Raw genomic sequence first — 21,620 nt, forward strand, 5'->3', positions numbered from 1 at the left:
TGATTTCCTTTTTTTTTGCACACTCAATCGAGAAGAAATAGAAAATTTCGCTCGAAATTGACATTTATTTGCCACAAAGGCACAAAGCTCACCGAGCAATGCACGTGCCCGTATTGCCTTTATTATTCAAAATATCGAGCTGTTTGCGTAATCAGCCGTGTGAATTCTAGTCTATCAGAATTGTGCTCGCTGATTGCATCGATCCCGCCGCAGGTCCTCGTACGCACGTGGGTTTATTGGTGAGCATGTACGCGATCCCGTAGAGTGACGTGAAGATCCCGACGAAAGAAGGCAAGATAAGCATGGTGGTGTAGAAGCCGACCCAGGCGAAGTAGAGGCCAACCTTCTCGCCGAAGTAGCGCCTGCTCAGACCAAAATGTTTGTTATCGCGTGAGTTTTTGTGGGAAAGTCCTCTTCACGAAATAGCGATAGTGAAATTTTGTGTGCACTATAAGTCATTGCAAGTGCTGTTTGGCAGCATTGATACAGCTTCATTCATCGATCAGTTTAGTAACTGTGTTGAAATTTTTTTGATCACACTGTCAGGAATACGTAGATGAGAGCAGCGTCTTTTTTTCTCTCTTTTTGTCTTGCAGCATGTCCGATTCGCGGATTGAAATGTTACAACTTGACATTGTCTATATACGTAAGAGAACTTGCGGATTACACATAGACTACAATCGCAAAGCTGGTCGTACCCTCCCCCCCCCCCCATCTTGCGATATTGATTTCAACTAAAGCACATGAAGCTATTGCCGTGACTGTTTGAATGAATCTTAGGCTGCTGGCGCAAAGGTGCCGGCATCAACGTACTATGAATATACGGTAGGCCCTTTTTCATTACTCTAGAACAGCACGAAACGGTGTTTCCGACTATTCGCAGTTCAGCAAACCGCTTCAAGTTGTCGCTACCGTCGCCGCTGCTGCTGCCGCCCGGGTATCCGGTGTTGCGGTTTCTAGTAAACTGCTTTACGTTCTACGAGTAGTCGCACCCAGTACGAGCTGCAACATGGTACCCGCGTACAAATGGGTCCCAAAGTCGCACAGCGGTGTCCACATAAGAAAGAAGTTCATGTAATAAATACGCATAATTGTAACGGCGTTTAACTATAAAATTATTTGTACCTTGGCCCCACCGTGCATTGTTCGAGCCATATTGAACACGGGCACCGTGTTGGAGCTCATATTCCACGTGGCTGCACTTGCTAAAACTTTATTTTTAACTGTGCGTACCAGCCAACGATGACCACAATTTCACAAAAGGAAAGAACATTTCCTTCCACGAGAACCAAGCAAACCCTTGGTGTTTTTTTTTCGTGATTTTTTGTAGCTTCGTGCTACTTCACTTTGCGGCTTTCCAAAGGACGCATTTGCGATACTGAGTGCTCTTGCGGTTGTAGTTGAGAACACATTCGCCCTGTTCCTGCAATCTGCCAGCGTCCTGGTTTGTTCATGTGATAGAGCGAGCACCCCAGAAACACGTTGGTACCGGGTTCTATTCGCGTACAAGGACGATATTTTTTTATTGCGAAGCTTTCTTTTAGAGAAAGCTACAGTCTTTCTTGGTAGCCTGGTGTTAATTTCGGGAGGATAAGCTTGTTTTTTGTTTTTCTTTCGTAAAATTTCCTCGAGCTTGCGGATTTCTGGAAGACTCACTTGCTCCTAGCTCAAGTTGCTTGGTTTGTTTCTTTTTCTTGAAATAAGGTGTCCACCCGATATGGGGTATTTGGCCAACACATTTTACACTGCCTAAAACAAATAAGAAGAATAAAATAATATAACGAGTTTCGGAAAAAAATGAAATAAAATAAATTCGTACTCTGTACTTTATCAGAAAAAACACGTGCATAAGGATTTGCTTTGCATCGCTTTTTTGTTGCCAAGGTTTTCCTTCGAAGCTTGCAATCCTCTACTCCCCACCATGTGCGTGAGTACTCCAGAACAACTTTTATACAATAATGTTTAGCCCTAATTGAAAAGTAACCCTCACCGGATGAGAAAGAGAGGCTGCTCTTTGTACCAGCAACGGGCTCTACCCCACTCCGCGTACAGCACCTGCGCATGACGGGCACGAAGTGGTGCTTTTAGCACAATTACCTTCTCTCGTGACCCCGAGAAACTTGAACTGCGTCATAGGGAGCTAGAAAGCGATCTCCAAAAGGAAATAAATTCCGAAAATTAGAAGGATGTGGCACGTGACAGACCATGCACAGCATTCCACAAGGCTAAGTGTCTATTTACAGCATTTACTCGCGTACTCACTATACACTTCCCCTACTCATTCATTCGCTTTCTCCATCACCATGAAAGTTACCAGCTCTCGCATTCGGTCACTCGCTTCTTCGCTCACGCAGTACCTCGCTCCTCTGCTCGCTCGATGGTAAACTGATTGTGGCGTTCGCCAGTTTGCTTTCACTCTATCCTGAGTTACTGGTTGACTCCCAGGCCAAACTGCAATGAACTGAGTTCCCTATTATCACTAGCTCGCTCACTTACTAGTCACCTATTAACACATTTATCACTTCTTGAACCATTTGCTCACTCGCTCACTCACTTTCTCACTCGTGAACTATTTGTTCACAAATTCATTTACAAGTTAGCTTACTCAGTCAAACAGCGACAAAATTGTGTATTCGCTCCCGTGTTGAATCTCTTAGTCACTCGTTAATTCGTCAATTATTTATTTACTCCCTCCCATGCTAAACTTATGACGATAATGTACAATAGTTTCTTTTTTGGTGCGAAAGATCCTTTCAGCAGTATGTTGGTTTTCCAAATTGCTAGAGTGTGCGTGCGTGCGTGCGTGCGTGCGCGTGCGTGTGTGTGTGTGCATTATTTAGCGACACTTATTTAGCCGGCTTCAGTTGATGTGAAACGTACCCTGCGCTCCGAGTAGGTCTCCGTGGCCTTGTTGTAACGTCCTTTGCCGAAAGGCCCCTAATTAAATGGAAACACAAAATGAGATACTGAATGCAGTAAAGAAAGAAAGAAAGAAAGAGAAAAATAATCTGGCCTAAAGGAAACTGGACGTGGGCGCAATTGAGGATGCGAAGCGAGGGTCACTGTGCGCTGATAATCCTACCACCATCATCACGATGATAATTTTCTTCACTGTTGCCATCATGTGCACGGCAGACCGAGGTCTCTTACAACAATTCCCAGTTGGCACCACTCATCCGATGTCATACCTCGTAACCGGAAGCCTTCTTGGGGCCTCATGATGTAAGTATTTTGTTCAACCACTTAATACTCTTTTCTTATCATACACAGTAACGAGTGGCCCATATCGGCCATGACATAAGCCTGGGACCCTGCAAGACAGTTGCAAAAGGCAGAACACAACAGAAAAGTGAAAAGAACCGTACATAATCAGCCCCTTCGAGGGATTGAGCTTCCTTTCCTTGATTTCCCTTTTCTTATTGCAATAACGCGCCTATTATACTTTCTGTGCAATACACGAGCTATGCAGATCTGCTTCACCCTGTTATTTGAAATGGAAGAGCATGAGCTGGTATTATGAGGAACAAATGGAGTTTGGCAATCGTGGTGTCACTTTCTTATGTCTCTAGCAATTCCAGCTAAGAACACAGCCACTGACTTTTGTGCACCAGTGCCGGGTCCATTGTTTAATTCCCCACTCCCACAAATTGTCGTGTCGTTCGTGGCAGGAAGCCGCTGAATCAGGAATGTTGGTTGATGGAGAATTGGCGAACTCACGTCGTGCAGTGGGTAAGCTCCTAGGTAGGCCCCGATGCTCAGCAGGTTGTATATTCCTAGAAGGAACCATAGGTTGTGTAAACGCTTCGAAAATCTTTGAATAGAAGCACGTTTTTCCTTTTTTTTGGAGCCACTGGACTCCAAAGTAGTCGTTTTCTCACCTTTGCGCTGGCTATCGCCCGACTCTCGCAAACTAAGTCCCCCGTAAACGTTTTTGCGATGCACGAAAATGAGCTACGTTACCTCGTGTGGATCATTTGGTTAGAAAACGGCTCCGGTAAAACAAATGATGCGGGGAGATCTGGCACTTTCACAAATCCGCCTGCAACATCGTGGGCCTAAGTGACTCGCCTCTCTGGTGCTCCGCCTCGTCGTACTTGGCACGAGTGAGAACCTCCCACGTCATGCGGCTGCGCATGGCTTGAGAGAAGAAGGTCTCCTTGCTAGATATGAGGTACCTGCGAAGAACGGAAAAAAGCTAATTGTTTTGTAACAGCTTTAACTTCCGTGCCTTTGTTGACGCTGGTGGACATTGCCATGATATGCAAAATAATCGACTACGCCTTAAAGCTTGTGGTTCATTCACCCTAATAAACTTTGTTACGCTGTGTATCGGGGCAAAGAACAGAAATAAAATCATAAACCGAGCAGTGAGAAGCGCCAGGCAATATATGTAGCTGCCACATTTCCCAACTCCCTGCCAGAGAGTCCTCCCAGAAACAGTTTGTTTCTAGAAAAGTTAGTAAACAGCCACATAATTACCGGATGAAGTTTAATAAAGACACACTCACACATATCAAAAGAGAAATACAGTCTACTTTTCTGATGCTAGCTCCGATGTGCGCAGCTGCATGATTTATGGTTGCACTACATTGAACTGATATTTTGTACAAGAAAGGAATGGGAAATGAACGCACATTCATATTTTGTTATTCTTTATTCATTTTACTACAATCACACGTAGGTCACTGGTGCATTTCGGTTTATCACAGATCGTATTCTCTTATGCACGTTCGGTACATGGACAAGCACTCAAACAATACATTGTAGCAGAAAAAAAATACAAATTCAAATACTCCGATGACGGTGACAGGACATACAGAGCCCCTCGCCCACTCACATGCGCTCTCGCTGCCGCACGAATTCCGCATTGTAGAATTCGTTCTCGTCGGGAATGAGCTTCTTGTCGTAGGGAAAGGGAGACTTGAGCCGAGACAGCTTCTTCTTGCTCGGCGCTTTGCCCACCACCTCGATCTCCACGGAGTCGCTCTCGAACTGTGATTCGATTTAGAAAGAGAAAGGGGGGCAGCTAGAGAAGTAAGCACTGATAGCCACAATTGTGTTTGGTTCTCTTAACCACAGTGAGTCAGAGAGAAATGGGGACAAAGGGAGGGGCAGGACACGGATATTAAAAGGGAAAAAACACCTAACATGTTGGTCGTGACAATTTTCCGGCACCTTCCGGCCTTCGAAATTGGCTTAGGTAACTTTGATGGAGGCCAAGGGGTGCTATGTGGGCATCATCTGTTGTCTCATTTGAAGTTGGGCACCTCAACAACGGTACGCAGGAAATGAAGTTGGTGAGAAAAGAGGAGGAGACTGATATATGGTGAAACACTGTTAGCCAAATTAGGCGCATAGAAATAACTAATAAGAGCAAGGGTATGATAGATGATATCGTACGCGCTAAATGCATCAGAGTTCACTTTGATGGTGCATTTACTTATAAAGCGGATGCTTACAACTTCTGTGGGGATTCCGTATTTGGCTAACGTTCTTTGCAAATGCAAGCCAGGCTTGTTTTGACTAATGCGTCGGATGAAAATTCTGGCTAGGGCTCCGCCATCTCACGCCTATTCTCGCAAGCTTGGAAAAGGCGCCGCCACTACGACTGACCGTAACTGCAGCACCGCAAGTACGGTGAATCACAATTATCATATGAGCGTGTTCACTTTCGTCCGACAACTTTCAAATTTTTCTTACTTTAAAGGTTTCGCTATCATGGCAGTTATTATTATCGCAACATGAAAAAATGAAATAGGACAGATATTTAGTTACACGACGGAACGCGTTGCAATTTTATGGTCGTATCAATCGGCAGCGTTAGTCTTGGATCCTTATTATTGCCTCCCGCAGTAGCATTCGCGTAAACTGACACGAGCACTGTCATGCAATAATGGGCAAAGACTCACGGCTTTCATGTCTGGAAAGACAGGCTTCTCGCCAGGCTTGATCTTAATCTTGGGGAACGCCATGGCTGGACCTTTTTTCTGCGTCAGAAAAGTGTAAGAAATCGTGTTAAGAATGATGTATTTCACAGCTTGGCAAGCGAGTATGGGGCCCGAAGTTTGACCTTTCTCTTTGAGCGTCACAAACCTTGACGGGCATTCGAAGGTGCAGCTGCTCGGCGTACTTGCTAAGCACGGCCCACGGCGCATGGACCTTCACGAAGTACGTGTACCCGTCCCACGAGTCCTGCAACCAGAGGGCGCAAAACAGCCAACAGCAAAACAGCCAACTAGGTGAAAAATGTTAAGTGTAAGAAGCTTTGGGTGTTTCAGTAACTGGCGCAGAAGCATGGCTTGAGTTCACCTCTCGGATAAGCTAGCATGAATTCGTGCTGGTCGCTACTGTTGTGTGTCTGAGTTTGTTGTGCGCTTTGTTTTTCCTTGTTCTGAACGCTCAGGATTGGAACAACTATTTAGAAAGGGGCTATTGCGAATACACGCAAAATTGCCGCGCGACTGGCCTCTCGAGGGACTTTGCGTGTATTCGCGGGCTTCTTTGGCGCTCGGAAAAAAAAATCACTTTTATGTAGCACCTATTGAACAACAGAAAGCTGTATCAGGAGCTTTTCATGTCCCTCTATAATTTTCTCATTGACACTTTTGATCCAATTTAATTTGAGAAGTTCAATCATTAATTAGGACTAATTATTTAATTAGGCGGAATGAAAAAACTGGAGTACCTTCATGCTGCGGCAAAGAACATTACCTTGGTTGTATCCAGCTACGTGGCATTCGCATATTTTTAAATCTTGGTGCCTGATTGTTTGGACACCCGCCGCGGTTGCTTAGTGGCGATGGTGTTGGACTGCTAAGCACCAGGTGCCGGGATCGAACTCAGGCCACGGAGGCGGCATTTCGATGGAGGCGAAATGCGAAAACACTCGTGTACTTAGATTTAGGTGCCCGTTAAAGAACCCCAGGTGGTCGAAATTTTTGGAATCCCTCCCTATGGCATGCCTCATAATTAGATTAGATCAAATTAGACAGATCGCAAAACCAATTTTCTCATTTTTTTTATAGCTCGCACACACCGTATAATATATATACAAGACAAGTATATCATGTGTATGCGGATCTTGAGCGTTTGCTGTCTTTAGCTAACCTCAATTATATTTTTCATGCCTATGGCATTTCGTCTTATTGTAACACATTTATTATAATAATTATTAACATTACTGTTATTGTTCTTCAAAAGTTATGTAACAAGCAGTCTACCTGTAATGAAATATTTCAGAGTTCATTTCTTGTGCTCTGTACAAGTGTAAATAATCATGTTGTGCGTTTAGCATCTCTTCGCGCACGCATCCTCGTTTTCTTTCTCTCTATTCCTTTCTCTGCCCCGCATTGTTTGGTTTAGCACATTTGTATTTTCTGTAAATTGCGTCTCGCGCATTTCTTTTTGGATGTACTTGTAGAAAGACTCCACAACCCTTTCTTGGGAACTATAATCAGGACTTCATTGATTGATTATTATAATATCCTTATCATAATCCTTATGTGAACACTTGTAACAGCCAGCATTATGGGGCGATTAAATCTCCCATCTTTGGTCTCCTTAAAATAAAGTGCATGGGATAGAACTGGGTCGGAACTCCGGCTTTCTGGCCCCGGCTAGAGTCCCGAGCCGCACTTCAGCGTCTTTCTTGGTGGCACTGTCGCTGCCATGGTCCTCTAGTGTGCCTCTTGGTAACGGTTCCCACAAGATTGTGCTGTTGTCTAGCGAACAAAAAAAAACAAAAAAAAAACGGGGTGGGTCGATTACACGCCTGTCCACTGACCTCTGCGTTCTCAATCTCTATCTCGAGGCCCTCGGCGACGATGTTCTCGTGGAAGATGCGCCTGTAGCGTTCGTGCATCTTGTTGCCCGTCTCCTCGTAGGCGAGCACGATGTCGATGCGCCGTCGGCCGTCGTGGAAGAACAGCGTGCGCTGCTCCTCCGTCAGCACGGGGGGAGTGCCTTCCTCCTCCTCCCCTTCGGTTTTGGCAAAGTCCTGCAAGCGCCGAAACAGCAACAGAGGTGGCACGTCGTGGAAAAACGTTTTGAGCGAACACGAGAGTTTCTGGGCGACCGCGAACGTTGGAAGGGAACCGAGCAGAAGTAAACTTGTGAATTCTTTGTCTCCTTCGCACTTTGCGTGGCAAGAAACCGTCGTTATCGTATTACACAGTCACTTTTTCCGGAGGGAGGCAAGATCGAAGATAATGAGTTCTAGATGAATGAAGACAATGAACCAAGGCCTCATAAATTATGGACACCTGGTGGTACACCATATTCGGGGCGTTTTCTTTAGTCACATCAAGCTTTCAAGAACTGCCTGTGGCAGATATCTCATTTCTAACCCCTTATCTATAGTAGTTGACGAGGCAGCCATTGTATATATATATATATATATATATATATATATATATATATATATATATATATATATATATGCTTTAGTCACCTAGAGAAATCCTGATAGAGGTGGGACTTCTATGTTAATATTGCAGGTTTATTGTCACTGTGTCCTAGAATGATGATCACAAATTACAAGTGCACTTTGTTCAACCCTGTGGGCTCACTACATTTTCTATAGGAAACACTACGTCATACTGAAACGCCTGGTGCACTCCTCAAAAGTAATGTACCGGGTGCGCTGCATTCTGGAAATGCGCGCAAAGTCGATAACGGCCATCATTGTTGGAGGAGACACAGATATACGAACAAAGTGGACTGTAAAACTTTTATAGGTTGTGATAGTCTTACAGTGGGAGATGGGCCAAACGTCTCTAGAGAACACGACGGACAACAAAAGGCAATCGGTACAGTCACAAGGCGCCTAAATCTCATATATTGCGCACAATTCAATGCTATTCTGTCTGGAAGAGCATCAGGAAGGGAATATAGGGGGCACTGTGTTAAAGAAATTAAGTGCTACATGGGTGGCCAGCATTGTGCTTCATTTGTACCCTAAAGGCACTGGACAAAACAATCAGTTTGTGCAGAAACCACCGGAGATGACCAACGTTGTTAGCGACAGCTTGTGTTGACCAGACGCGGTCACGCGCATTGCATGGTGCTCAAATGGGTTCTCAGTGAAACGTTTGGCAATACTTTATCTGCAGCCGCTGTCAAACGTCTTCCTAAAGCCCGTTCATGAGAGCCTGATGTTGCCGTTGCAGCCTGGTCGCTTCCGCGAGCGTCATGGGGACGCCCTGCCGTTTGTCGGTTTCCGTCGCTCTCTCATTGCGGCTTGTTTGGCAGGGCGCTTTCTGATTCAGCACGGAGTGAATTCCTCTCTTCGATTTCCCTGGACTTAGGTGGGTTCCCTAGGGTACCATTTCAAACGCCTGTTTTGCTATGAAGGACAAGTGAGATGTACTCTCCAGCCATCTAACATTTTTTTTTTCGGAAGACTAATAACGCTCTTACCTCCGGTAATGCGTCGCCAGCCGATGCTGTGGTCAATTCCCTGACACTTGTCTCCTCGGCGAACCGGGTCTCCTGTCCACGTATGCTCTGAATGTAGGGCGTAAAAAAGCAGAAAAGTAGTTACCATGAATTAATTTTTCAAAAAAAAGGTGCAATGCATGCTCGTCGGATCGCGTCAAATCTTCAATCTACACTTACGTCTAACCATTAGTTGCTGGGCCTCTACGTTTAGCATCTTCTGTGTATTTAGTACTTACATCCCTTCGGTTTCAACTTCACACAGGGAGCACACGTTGCGCACTCCCAATACGTGGTCCTTCTGATTTCAACAATGCGTCCTTTGTGGATTGCCTGTTCAGCGCATCTCTGACCCCCACAGGACGTCTCTAATGGATGGCACGTCGTGTGGTATCTAATGCTTTATGGGTACTAGCTCGAACAAACGCTTTGCTCTAATGCACGAGTTTGTGTTTAGGGTTTGGTTTCAGGAATGTAGTACAGTATACCTAGCACCGAATAATGCCAGGCATGCTGTGCTTACGATTCATCTTGCGTTGCAATGTTTTACTTCGGTGTAATCACTAATTGAAACAAAAAAGCAAAATATTGAGTAGCGAATCCCACTCTGAATACCTACCTTTTTGTTTAAAGGTTGTATGTTAAATATATAAACTGACAGTTAATGTTTTCTTTCATTATCCGGAAAGAGAACTAAGGAGACAACGTAACAGCATTATGTGACGGCGAGATTTGTGAATACGGGCCGTGATGTCATAGATTCCCTTTTAAAACTGCTCCCTGTACAACGAGAATATGCTAAAATCATCGCCGGTTATCATAGCCGAATTACCGCTAGCATGTGCGGATATCTGCGCGTTATCCGGGTCCACTGATGTCCAGCTATTCTCCAGCGACGTCTTACAGGCTATGAATAAGCGCATCAATATGGCATCCATGACCTCACTAGAGAATTCCCCGTATTGTTCGGTGCCTGCGTGTCACCAGCTCCGTTACAGGCATAGGCAGTGGCACAGGGTAGACGGAGAAGCTTTGAGAAAGAGAAAACATATTAAGGAGACGTATACAAAAATGGCAGAGTGAAAAGCATGTATAGCATAACTGTATAATTCAGGCAGGTTAGGTGACTATTTGTCACCGCCACGTTTCCAAGAGTAAGGCTATAAATAATCATAATCAGCATTGTCGTCGTCGTCGTGTACCTAGCGGAGCACCGAGGTTTTCTTTGAATTTTTTTTTTTACGATCGTACAACAAATTTGGTTTCTTAGTAGGTTGAGTTGTACTTTGTTGCCTGTTGTCTATGCACGACAGCCTAGCCAGTGGCACCGATTGAGCACCAGGAAGAGTAGTGTGCCCAGTTCATCTTGTTCTGTGAGGTGCACGTTAAAGAACCCCAGGTGGTCGAAATTTCCGGAGCCCTCCACTACGGCGTGCCTCATAATGAGAAAGTGGTTTTGGCACGTAAAACCCCCTTAATTTTTTATCTTGTTCTGTGCAGGCATCCGGGTATATAACGCTTTCAGTCCTTGGATCCCAAACCGTGCCACAGAAAGCCATGACAAGCCAATCCGCTCAGTAATGCGTTCTTATCGGCGTTCGGGATCCTCGTCTACACATTTTCAAATCCTGCCATTTTGTCAAATTAAACTATGAAAAAGTTTTGAGCCAATCAGAGAACCGTAGCGAGACTGTGGGCTCATGAAAGCTGAACACACGGCGGATAGGACCGAATGCTGGCATTTGACAACTTTCAGATTAGCATCCTCGGTACACTTTGCAGTCTGCTCTTTGGACCTGCTATATATTGATGCGACGGAACGAAATATCTTAAGCGTAACATTAAGAGACGGGAAGTGAGCGGTGTGGATCAGGGAGCAAAAGGCCACAGCCGATATGCTAGTTGACGCCAGGAGAAAGAAAATGGAGGCGGGCAGGCCAAGTAATGCGTAGGATAAATAACCGGTGGATCGTTATAGTTACAGAATGGGTGTAAAGGGAACGGAAGCGCAGTCGAAGACGGCAGAAAATTGGATGAGTTGATGAAAATAGGAAATTTGCCGGTGCAAGTTGGAATCGGCATACACCTGCATCGGTTGGAAGCGCCAGAAAGGGGTAATTGGAGATCGCCGGGAGAGGCATTCCTACTGCAGTGGACATAAGAATGGGCTGATGATAATAGTGATGATGATGATGATGTTGATGCGCATGAGGCCAGGACTCCACGCGTATCACTCTTCACGTAAAATTTCGGACCCATCGTCGCCCTGTCCTCGGCCATGCGCCTGGCTACGCCGCAAGGAATATCCTTGCGGGCCTCCTCACCAAACGCGCTTGTGATTGCTCCCGTCCTCTCGACTTCGCAGACGGAATCACAGGCGGCTTCATCTCTGGAGGCTTCTCTGGAGGCTTCTTCGGCGGTAGTAGCCTCTTCGGCGGTGGTGGCTTTCTGGGCTCTTCCTGCGCCGCCCAGTTCATAAGAGGCCGAGGTCAGGTAGTTAGTACAAGCTTACCGCTAAACACAAGAGCAGCTTTCCGCGCGTACCAGCAAGCGGTAGCCGCACGGCTTACACATTTTGACCAATGTAATTATCAGTTCAATAAATTCTACGCCAGGAAAAGGATATTTGTCACATTATGCATCGTGTCCCTTTTTTACGGCGCTCTTCAATCCTATGATAGGAACAACTTGCCCATAGTTTATTCCTTTTTTTAAAGCAAGCTTCACCTCGCGACAAACTCACATTTACCTATTGAAATACATTTAAGACACAGATATGCTCTAACTACACAACCACTGGACCAATATGAATGAAATATGTTGCATTTAGATGAGATGAGGGCGTTCTACTGACTACACGATGAAGGATGTGAAAATAGCACTTCGAGTTATTACGAAAATTGCTGAATATCACTACGTTACCAAATCTCGAGGCCCAAAGTTTGCAAATCCATAACTCTGCATCAATACGTACGTCCCAGTTCTGTACTGCATCTCTTGCAGCATCTACACCGAACAAGAGTAACGTATAAACGCACACCTTACGTGAAGCTGTTATTCTACACAAAAGTGTCGCAAAGGTACTACTTACAAATTATGTTGCTAATTTTCTTCGCTGTGTGGAACACATCGTTTTTGTCCTGTTTGTATGGCTCAATAGAGGCACTTTGCGGAACTGCGACATCACTTTTAATTGGTTTGCTAGAGACTGAATTTGACGCTTGTTTTTTTTAACTTGCGAAATTAAATACATTCTTTTCACACGACCTTCATTGAATATATGCTCCCTACAGTTGGTAGATACGAATTCTGTAGTTTATATCCAATAAACTTTGTCTAAACTGATGCAGTGCGTTTCGAGAAAAACGATTCCTTCGTTTCTGTGCATTTGAATAGAATCTCCTGATGTAAAGCTTCCTCTTAACGCAATTCATTCATGTAGGATATACATGGACGTCATCGATGCCGTTATATTGTTCTAGAGCCGGCACGGTTAAAAGCTGCGCTTTATGTCTATCCGCTTATCTCCAGCTGCATGGGGGAAGTTATGAAGAGGACAAGAAAATGTCGTTCATATGTCATATAAATCCTCCCTGTTAATTCATTCGTTCATTCATTCATTTCAATACGACGTGTTAGACACACACCTCCCTTCCAGACTTGCTTGAGGCGTGCTCAGATACTTCTTCGGTCGCTTGTTCTTCCTCCGACTTTTTCGCCTTCGCTGGAGACCTGCTGACCAATTTCTGGAGCATAATGAAGAAAATGAGATTGGAATTTACAACTGCCTGGCCACACTTGCCACCTTCGCTAAAAACAGAACCCCACTAAACCGCATCGCACCTACCCCGTGTGATTTAGCTCTCTACAGCGTAGTTCCTCACAGATGCCGATATTCAAAGAACTTCGCCTTTGCCAACCCCACTAAACCGCATCGCACCTACCCCGTGTGATTTAGCTCTCTACAGCGTAGTTCCTCACAGATGCCGATATTCAAAGAACTTCGCCTTTGCCATTACGTTACGGCTCCTGTATACAGATTGCATTTGATTTGCGTAACGCCGTATTTGAAAACAACCTTCTTATAGATTGTCACCGACTATTGTATCTTTTCCTTCTGTTATTGTTTTTGTGTTTTTTGCTATAAGCACTCTGGGAAAAGTAATAAAAAATAATCGAGTAAAGGAGGCAAATCAGAAGGTGATCGCAGCAGAAACTTAAATGTTTCAAGTCCGTCGGGGCGCATAGAACAAATGTGGCATGACGGCACGGACGAAGCTCTACTGCTAAAAACAGGAATAAGTCTTGTCCAAAACTTGGCGTACGTGACTTGCGATAGCTTCCGTACAAAGCATGGCCTTCGAGATTTGTTTCTCTCATTTGGAGAGAACCGTCGCTGGGGCGTCGATTAGGACACCACCTCTTTTGCTTACACTACACTCATTAAGTTGGCCGTATTATGCCAAGCGGTTACAAACGAGCAACGGTGTGCGCCCAAGACATTTCTTGCTCAACCGCGGCGATCACTTTAGGCGTCTTGCTCTTGTCGACTATTGCTCGTTTGGAGAACGATGCAAAAGCAATTTGGTGATACGAGTAGTCCCAACATAAGCAGAGGCGCATGAAAAAGAACGATAGCTCACATGAAAGTAAGTGCTGTACAAGCGGCCGCGTCAATAATCGCTCGCTGTAGGCGGTGTGACTTTATGTACGCGCTTTAACCAACATTGAAGCTTTAAATTGACATTCAAGGCCAACAAATCTGGTTAGACTTGTAAAACCCTGTTTCCAAACTATCTTCATTAGTTAACTTAGGCGGAAGAAATGTTTATTAGTAATTATCTCTGAAAAGATTAACGTCCAATTTCTTGAATATTTCGTACCGGAAGGAAGGAAATCAACTTTATTCGAGGTCCTGCAGGCCACGAGCTCAATGCCACTACGTCACTTTGACGTCATAGGTGTTATAGCCCGTCACAGTGTTCTAGACGTTGTCGTACAGTAAATCATCATCATCATCATCATCATCATCATCACTTTGTGTCCTTTAAGGACCCCTTTCAGGGTATTACATAATGGGGGGGGGGGGGGGGCCAAAAGCATCAAGAAACACTATGGTCATTATTGTACAACGGTAAACAAAACTTAGTATACATGCTAGTATACTATGGGCAAGAAAAATTAAAAACAAAACAAAGTAAGTTACCAGCCGGCAGTAGAAATGGGAACACAACCGGCAATATATCAGAGAAGTGAAAAAAAAAGTTAGACGTTAGAGTAACAGCATAGTAGTGGTAGGTTAAGGGTTTAAAAAACGTGACAATAGGTGTCTAAATTTATCTGGATTACTTTCATTTACTATGCTGCTGGGTAGCGCATTCTACAATTCAATAGCACTAGGTAAGAAAGAGTTGTTGAAGGCATTACAGGAACCATGAAGACGTTGTAGACTCAGGCTGTTAAAGAGACGCTTAGAAAAGCGGTTGGGCGGAAGTAAAAGAGTGTTCCTGAGATGTGGGAAATTATAATAGAGTTTCTGGAAAAGGGAAAGTTGTGAAATCTTCCTACGAAGTGTTAGGCTAGGGATGCTGAGGGATGATTTAATGCCGCTCATACTTGTATGACAGTCATAGTTTGAAGCGATAAAACGTGCTGCGCGATTCTGCACTGCTTCGAGCGAGTTAATAAGATAAGAGTGGTGAGGGTTGTAAATTGCTGAGGCATACTCAAGTTTAGTCCGAATGAACGTTTCATAGGCGAGCTTGCGTACGAGAACAGGAGACAGAAAAATCGATCTTTTGAGTAGGCCAAGTGATTTAAAACAGTCGTTTATAAGTTATGTGTGCAGACCACGCAAGCTGATGACTGATAGGAACGCCTAGATAACGGTACCAGTCAACTTTAGTCAGGGCTGTGGAAGTAAGAGAGTACTGGTGGTTAATGATGTCCCGCTGGCGAATTACATACATCTACTTGCACTTGGAAACGTTGAGGGACATGAGCCAAATAGAGCACCAATTTCCTATTTTGCTTAGGTCTTCCTGGAGTATTAGTTGGTCATTATGGGAGGATATGCGTCGATACAGAACGCAGCCATCAGCGAATAAACGAATTGTGGAAAGAATGCTGTCAGTGAGGTCATTTATAAAAATTAGAAACAAAAGAGGCCCGAGCACAGAGCCCTGTAGTACAGCTGAGAAGGCTGGACTACTTTACGTTATCGATGACAGTGTGCTGTGAGCGGTTTGTGAGAAAACATTCAATCCAGGACAATACAAGTGGGTCGAGATTAAGACAAGCAAGTTTCGCGGTAAGACGTAGATGGGCAACACGATCAAACGCCTTTGCAAAGTCAAGATAGATAACATCGGTTATTTCCTGAAATCATCCTGAAACATTATAGGTTCAGTTTCCTGTTCGCCTAGAATCCATTGGAGTCCTTTCTTAGCGATCCGATAAGCAATGAGCTAAACCTGAGCTCACGCCGCCTAAAATTCATGACGTGAATTACTGGCGCGAGAACTTGAGGGCGGTGTCACCACCCGCGGTTTCTTATTGCTTCTGGGGGGCTATTCTGTAAGAGTCCACCTAGTGGACTGTCCATTTCGGCCACTGCTGATTGGATGCAGCTGTACGGGAGATGGGGAGACGGGCGGCCCTAGCCAATCAGCAGCGGCCGAAATGGACAGTCCACTAGGTGGACTCTTACAGAATAGCACCCCTGGTCTGGTTTAACATTTCTTTTATCATAACAAAGGCTACTTTGATGTTTAATGCAAATTAATTGCTTTTTCGTGTAATTTGCATGTCGGACCCCACAACGAAAGGCCGCATAGCAGATGACCGAGTGGACAAGTGCGGAAACGCGGCGATGCTTAGTCACATTTGACCACCTTATGATGACTTCATGACCAACTGATGATGTCATGTGACATACACCTCCTGTCGAAACGAGTTCGTAGGAAGGCTATTACAGCACATATAAGGCTCAGTAGGGCTATCTGCGTTTGTTTTGTTGTATTTTTTGGTTTCGAGGTCGATAACTACTTAGTACAAGAAAGAAAACTTGAAAACATCACTTCTCTGCACCTTTAAGGTCGTGTACCAGCTTCTCACCTTGAGCTTAGCCAACGTGCTCGTCTCCGAGCGCGCCTCGGCATCCTTGCCCTTCTTGACTTTCTTGCCTTTAGTTGTCTCTTCCTTGGGCTCAGCTTTTGCCTTGTCTTTCTTAGTAGCTTCGAGCTCGCCGTCTATCTTCGCCTGAGGCAACTGAACCTCATCGGCCTCGTCCTTGCTTGCTTTCTGCTGAGTCACTTTCCCCCAGTTCAGTTTACCCATGAGTGCTTGGTATTTCGTTGGCTTTCCTATGTCATTGTCGGCTGCCGCCTTGTCGGGTTTTTCTTTACCCGCCTTGTCCATATCTAGGATGTCCTTGCCCACATTGGCCTCCTTAGCCACGACCTTGCGAGTTTTTCCTTTTTCTATTTTCTCCTCATCCTGCTCCAGTTCCTTCTTGGTTGCCGACGCAGGTTTATCTGGCTTTTTGTGAACGGTCGGTAACACCTGCGAACGTAACTATAATAATTACTAGTTTCGCGCTAAATGTTACAAAAAGAGCAAAAACTATAGGGTATCCGAATATAGAAGACGAATGGAAATAAATAACGCGACTCTTGTCCGCTTTTGCAAGTTTAATATTGTACACATTCACATATTTGCGAACGCCGCATTGTATGGTATAGCTTAACTTATCGGGAGTACTTGGCGGAGAACCTTACGCAACGATAGGCTAGACGCTTGAAATGTCAATGCTTGACCAATAGGCACCAAAACACTACCCTTAGTTCGGCAATCTCTTCTTAGACGACTCTTGTACGCAGAGTTTCGGAAAAGATGTTGCCTAGAAGCACGCGCTACTCAGTTGGCATACGAAACAGCTAACATATCGCACGAACGCTCGCGCTTACGGAATTCAATCGTGCCTCACTTTCACTATCTATCGTTTCACGCTGTCGTAAGAAATGTTGTGTCGGCGTTTATGAAATAATGTCTTGCCTCGTAGCGTATTAAGTCCCTCAGTGTACTCCAGTAAGGTAAGGCGAACTCGTTCCAGTAGACTTACAAACTACGCTGAAGCGCAGTTCTTGACTTATAAAGAAGATGACCACATGATACGCCACCGGGCTACTGCATTTTACTCCTGTTGTGCCACGAAATGCACATTGGGGATGTAATACATTATCGCGGATGTACTTGCAGTTGTCTCCGATGAACAATTAACGACGATAATAAGCGGTTGTGTGCACGTTTGGTAGTTCTTGACCTACGATGCGAAGTTGCAGAGCATAGTTCTAGCAAGACACACATACATCATCACCTTAAGTATTATTGTTCTTGCGCTGACTGTGTTTATTTCGTGTGTCCTGTAAAAAATTTGCACAAGAGCCTTTATTTATGCCATGATACGGAGAAACAATAAATAGAATGTGATTTCTCACCTTCTCCTTGTTCACAGCGTCAGGCTTGGGCACCTGCTTGGGCACAGGCTTGGAAACAGGTTTGGAAACAGGCTTGGGCACAAGCTTTGGCTGAGGCTTGGACAGAGGCTTTGGCAAAGGCTTTGGCAGAGACTTTCCTAAAACCCTTGGCGGATACTTGGGCTTAGGCTCAGATGCAAGCGGACCTTCGGCACCACCATCGTCAGCTTCCTCTGGAGGTTTTTCTGCGAAGTGTATCGAACGCGGCCAGCTTATTTATGATGTCAATGACGTCACTAGCGCAGGTGAACGTGAGATTGTTCCTATATATGAATGAACATAGGCAAAATATTACACACACGATATATTTGCGGAGTTATTTCTGAAGGAAACATAATGACGACCATAGAACCATTGGCATTTTCATCGAGCGACGGGACAGTTCCTCGCTCGACTGCTGGGCATGAGTACAAATCATACATGCTGCCGCTGTCCCCAACGTTTTCGAGGGCTGGCTAACAATACCTCACAACAGACCAGCGGGCATTAAGGTGACACCGAGGAGGTTCTTAATTTAAATGTCGACAGGGTCCCATAATAACAGACCTGAGTGATCAGATAGACATCCAAACGTTCGGCCCCGCTGAGAGAAAGCACAACGCACGTTCAAGAGAGAGCAAAACTAGACAATATGCCTGGGCACTAAAGATGAAGGGACAAACTTCATGTGTAGAAGCAACGTCACTGCAGACTAATCACGCTTCAGAGCGATTTGCACCATTAACTGGATTGCTAAGACATTCCGAAGGCGATGATTACGCAATTCAATAGTATACTTGGGATAAAACCGAGCGTAGAAAGTAATTTCACCGCAAGTGAGGCCCCGCATCGGATACCACTCGCCTCACAAAGATGCAATTTGACGCAGACCGTGTCGAAGAAAGTTAATGTGGTCTTCGCCACGTCTTCGTAACAGGTCGGCGCTGCCGACAGCTTCCAGGTGCCGCCACTCCCAACCGCGGTGTCCTTTCCCGTTCTGCTGAACCTTAGCAACATTATTATCATTCGATCATCACACACCATCTTCTTGCTTAAGGTTTAGGCACTAGTTATACAATAGGCCAAGTGATTTCCTAAGAAAGGCCTACGATATAAACGCAGCAGGAGCCAGTGATGATGTTCCAGCGCAAAAAAAAATTCTGAGAATTTTCATGTGTACAATGCCATGTGCACAACCCATGATTAAGAACCGAACCAGTGCGGCACAGTTAACTGCTAGGAGCACACGGATAATTTGGTCCTCAATGCTTTCCATCTATCCCTTTCGTGTAAATTACAAAGTATGCCGGATTGATAGTGCCTGTATTTGAATAACTGCCTGGACTGGTAAAAGCAATGAAAGACTAATGCATTCCGTGTGGAATAAAACTTCTCAGTGGCATTCTATATGATAAGCTTGAACGAATTTGGTAGGATACTAATGTTGACAAACGTGAAAGTAGTAAAAGCCTGTAGAGGTAAATCAAGTTTCTAGAATCCGCTCGTGCAGTTGCTTCTAGCTTAACGCTATAGTAGAGTCGGCATATCCGAAACGGCATATTGGATTGGGTTTGACCTTGAGTAATCCGATACCTTTTCCACAAGGATCATATAACCGAGAGCCAAGAAAAAAAAACATCACCCACCAAAACGTGCCGCTGGTCTTGACAAGCGTAACAGGACTTGCGCGGAGTTTGAACCTCTGTTGAACGGGCACGGGAACTTTTTCGTGACTCTCGATGCCGTCCGCCTCCATAAAAAAAGCGCCTTGATTCCAACTAAGCACCATGGAGTCCGCTTCGTTGTAACGCGATATAATTGGCTTTCGAACGCGGTTCCGGTGATGAACAAGCACAAGTTGAGTGGTGACCAAGCGGCGGCTCTGGCGAGGCCTCTCGTGGTGTCCATCGCCGTAAGCGATGCCACGTCTAGGTCACCAGACGTCCCGGTTCTGTGACACGTATTCACTGTGCTTCGGGAGATGGCCAAATTTTGCCCCTTGTCTGGTGCGATCCGTTTATAGTTCGGCCTCGGGTGGTTCAGAACGCGGCCCGCTACAGTCTTCTTCTTCCTATCACGTATGTGGCTCCTGCCCACTACGGGAGATTGGCTAAAACATGGATGAATTATTCCAATTTCTAATGAACGGATTTCCGAATATCTATGGGCTTAGGGCTGTACAATGTAGAATTATCTGTTAAAATAAATTTAGTAAAGCCCGATCGAATTATTAACAGTTAAAAGTACAAAAAGGAAAAGACAGAATTTAGCAGGGCATTCCGTTGGATCCTGCAAGAAATTCTGAGCAGTAGAGCAAGCGTCCCTGTGGCCGAATGCCAAAGCAGTGGCCGCAAAACAAATAATGACAGGCTCTGTCAAGTCCAGGCCAGGTCTTCGAAAACGTATTTCCGATATTCTTTTTCTTGCCGCAGAAAAACGACGATAAAATAGAAGGAACTAATGGATTGTCTCTTCCTCAATACAAAAGAAACATAGAGAGGAGGGAACCAAAACCGACTTGTGTAAGTAGAAATTCAGGGAGACAATGTGGCAACGTAATTTTGTGAGAGAGACCTCAAGCATCGTTGTGTTGCAGGATTCTCTACGCCAGGGAAATGCCAGGTGCTTATAATCTGGAGAAGTCACAACAGGTTTTGATAAGGCTTTAATAATTGATTGTATCCGAAATCTAGCCGCCGTGTTATGTGCTGTCACTGGTAGAACAGCAAGAACCAGGCCGAAAGGTGATGTCTGTGCTAGTGAATCGTCAGTTTCTTTAACAAAGCCAAACCTTTATTACCGAGTGCTCAAATAAAATAAACACAGTGCATATGTGGAGGAACTAGCAAGTGAAATAGCTTTAGCATGGGCGAATGGCTATTAGCGGTAACGGAAGAGCACACAAATAATGAGTCAGTAATAATGGAAGCTGTTGTAGTCTGTTGGACTAATTTACGTAAGGCTAGAATCATTGTTATAAACTCTGCCAGAAAAACAAGACCACAGTCAAGCAACCTTAAGGAAAAAAGACCAATCGAATGCAGGGAAAAATATTCCAGTGCCAGTTTTTTTTTTCTCGCACTGCGATGCATCTGTCGCAATGATAATGCTTGCTGCTTGGGTGCTTGAATGGTCCTGTAATATGCCGTTTAAGATGCCGCAAGGAAGTAGTTTTGCGTGGCTTGGGCAGATGTCATCGAACCTAACTTCCCGGGAATTGGAATGTGTATTACTGGCAATCACATAGCAAATTTGTCCATAAAATGGCTCAACCAATGTTCGCACAAAATATAACCTGTGGTCTATGAAACCTGGGCCAATGAATGGGAAATAATAATTGTTTATCGGAGATAAATATTATTTGCGGACGGCTTAATGGCACTTTATAATTTCTTGAGAAAGTCTAAATGGTCCGCAAGTGAAATCAGCATAAAATGGGTGGCATTCTCGCTTCCAGGTGCAATACTGCATTTGGAACGTATTCCGGAAGCCCTAAGCACAGTCGTAGTGCGTCTCCTTCTGATCAAACTAGTGGCTGAATCTTGTATCGTGGCACACCTGAGAATAAAACACCGCCAACTTCTAATACGGGTGGTGAACGTGCATTTTGTATACCATCAAAAGGGATTCTCTTCGCATACCTAATCTTCGATTGCTCAACTTTCCCCA

General features: G+C 44.8%; 2 protein-coding genes across 2 annotated transcripts in view; both read right to left on the bottom strand.

Annotated features, from left to right (window-relative positions):
• LOC126543646 (anoctamin-1-like) lies at positions 1–3,974 on the bottom strand. Its single transcript, XM_072284733.1, has 5 exons — positions 3,961–3,974; positions 3,718–3,811; positions 2,881–2,937; positions 1,991–2,055; positions 1–362 (listed from the first exon to the last, which is right to left on the bottom strand). The coding sequence occupies exons 1-5, from the start codon at positions 3,972–3,974 to the stop codon at positions 167–169; spliced, it is 426 nt and encodes a 141-aa protein (XP_072140834.1). The 3' UTR covers positions 1–166.
• The window catches only part of LOC126543647 (uncharacterized), a 26,297-nt gene continuing 8,552 nt past the window's right edge, over positions 3,876–21,620 (bottom strand). The window contains exons 3-13 of the mRNA XM_055078132.2: positions 19,598–19,701; positions 17,934–18,157; positions 16,552–16,998; positions 13,083–13,181; positions 11,760–11,894; positions 9,418–9,504; positions 7,784–7,996; positions 6,094–6,192; positions 5,910–5,987; positions 4,838–4,992; positions 3,876–4,175 (exon numbers count right to left, since the gene is read on the bottom strand). Coding sequence (XP_054934107.1) covers positions 4,028–4,175; positions 4,838–4,992; positions 5,910–5,987; positions 6,094–6,192; positions 7,784–7,996; positions 9,418–9,504; positions 11,760–11,894; positions 13,083–13,181; positions 16,552–16,998; positions 17,934–18,157; positions 19,598–19,701 — 1,789 coding nt within the window. The 3' untranslated portion in view covers positions 3,876–4,027. The remainder of the gene's footprint in view (positions 4,176–4,837; positions 4,993–5,909; positions 5,988–6,093; positions 6,193–7,783; positions 7,997–9,417; positions 9,505–11,759; positions 11,895–13,082; positions 13,182–16,551; positions 16,999–17,933; positions 18,158–19,597; positions 19,702–21,620) is intronic.

The sequence above is a fragment of the Dermacentor andersoni genome, chromosome 10 (genome assembly GCF_023375885.2).
Source record: "Dermacentor andersoni chromosome 10, qqDerAnde1_hic_scaffold, whole genome shotgun sequence".
In the NCBI taxonomy this organism is placed as follows: domain Eukaryota; kingdom Metazoa; phylum Arthropoda; class Arachnida; order Ixodida; family Ixodidae; genus Dermacentor; species Dermacentor andersoni.

What these genes read in the sequence shown, in the direction of transcription:
- LOC126543646 (XM_072284733.1), bottom strand. An exon ending in GAGCTTACCCACTGCACGAC is followed by an intron (nt 2,938 to 3,717) that starts GTGAGTTCGCCA and finishes CCATTTAATTAG; the next exon opens with GGGCCTTTCGGCAAAGGACG. An exon ending in CAGCCTCTCTTTCTCATCCG is followed by an intron (nt 363 to 1,990) that starts GTGAGGGTTACT and finishes TGGTCTGAGCAG; the next exon opens with GCGCTACTTCGGCGAGAAGG.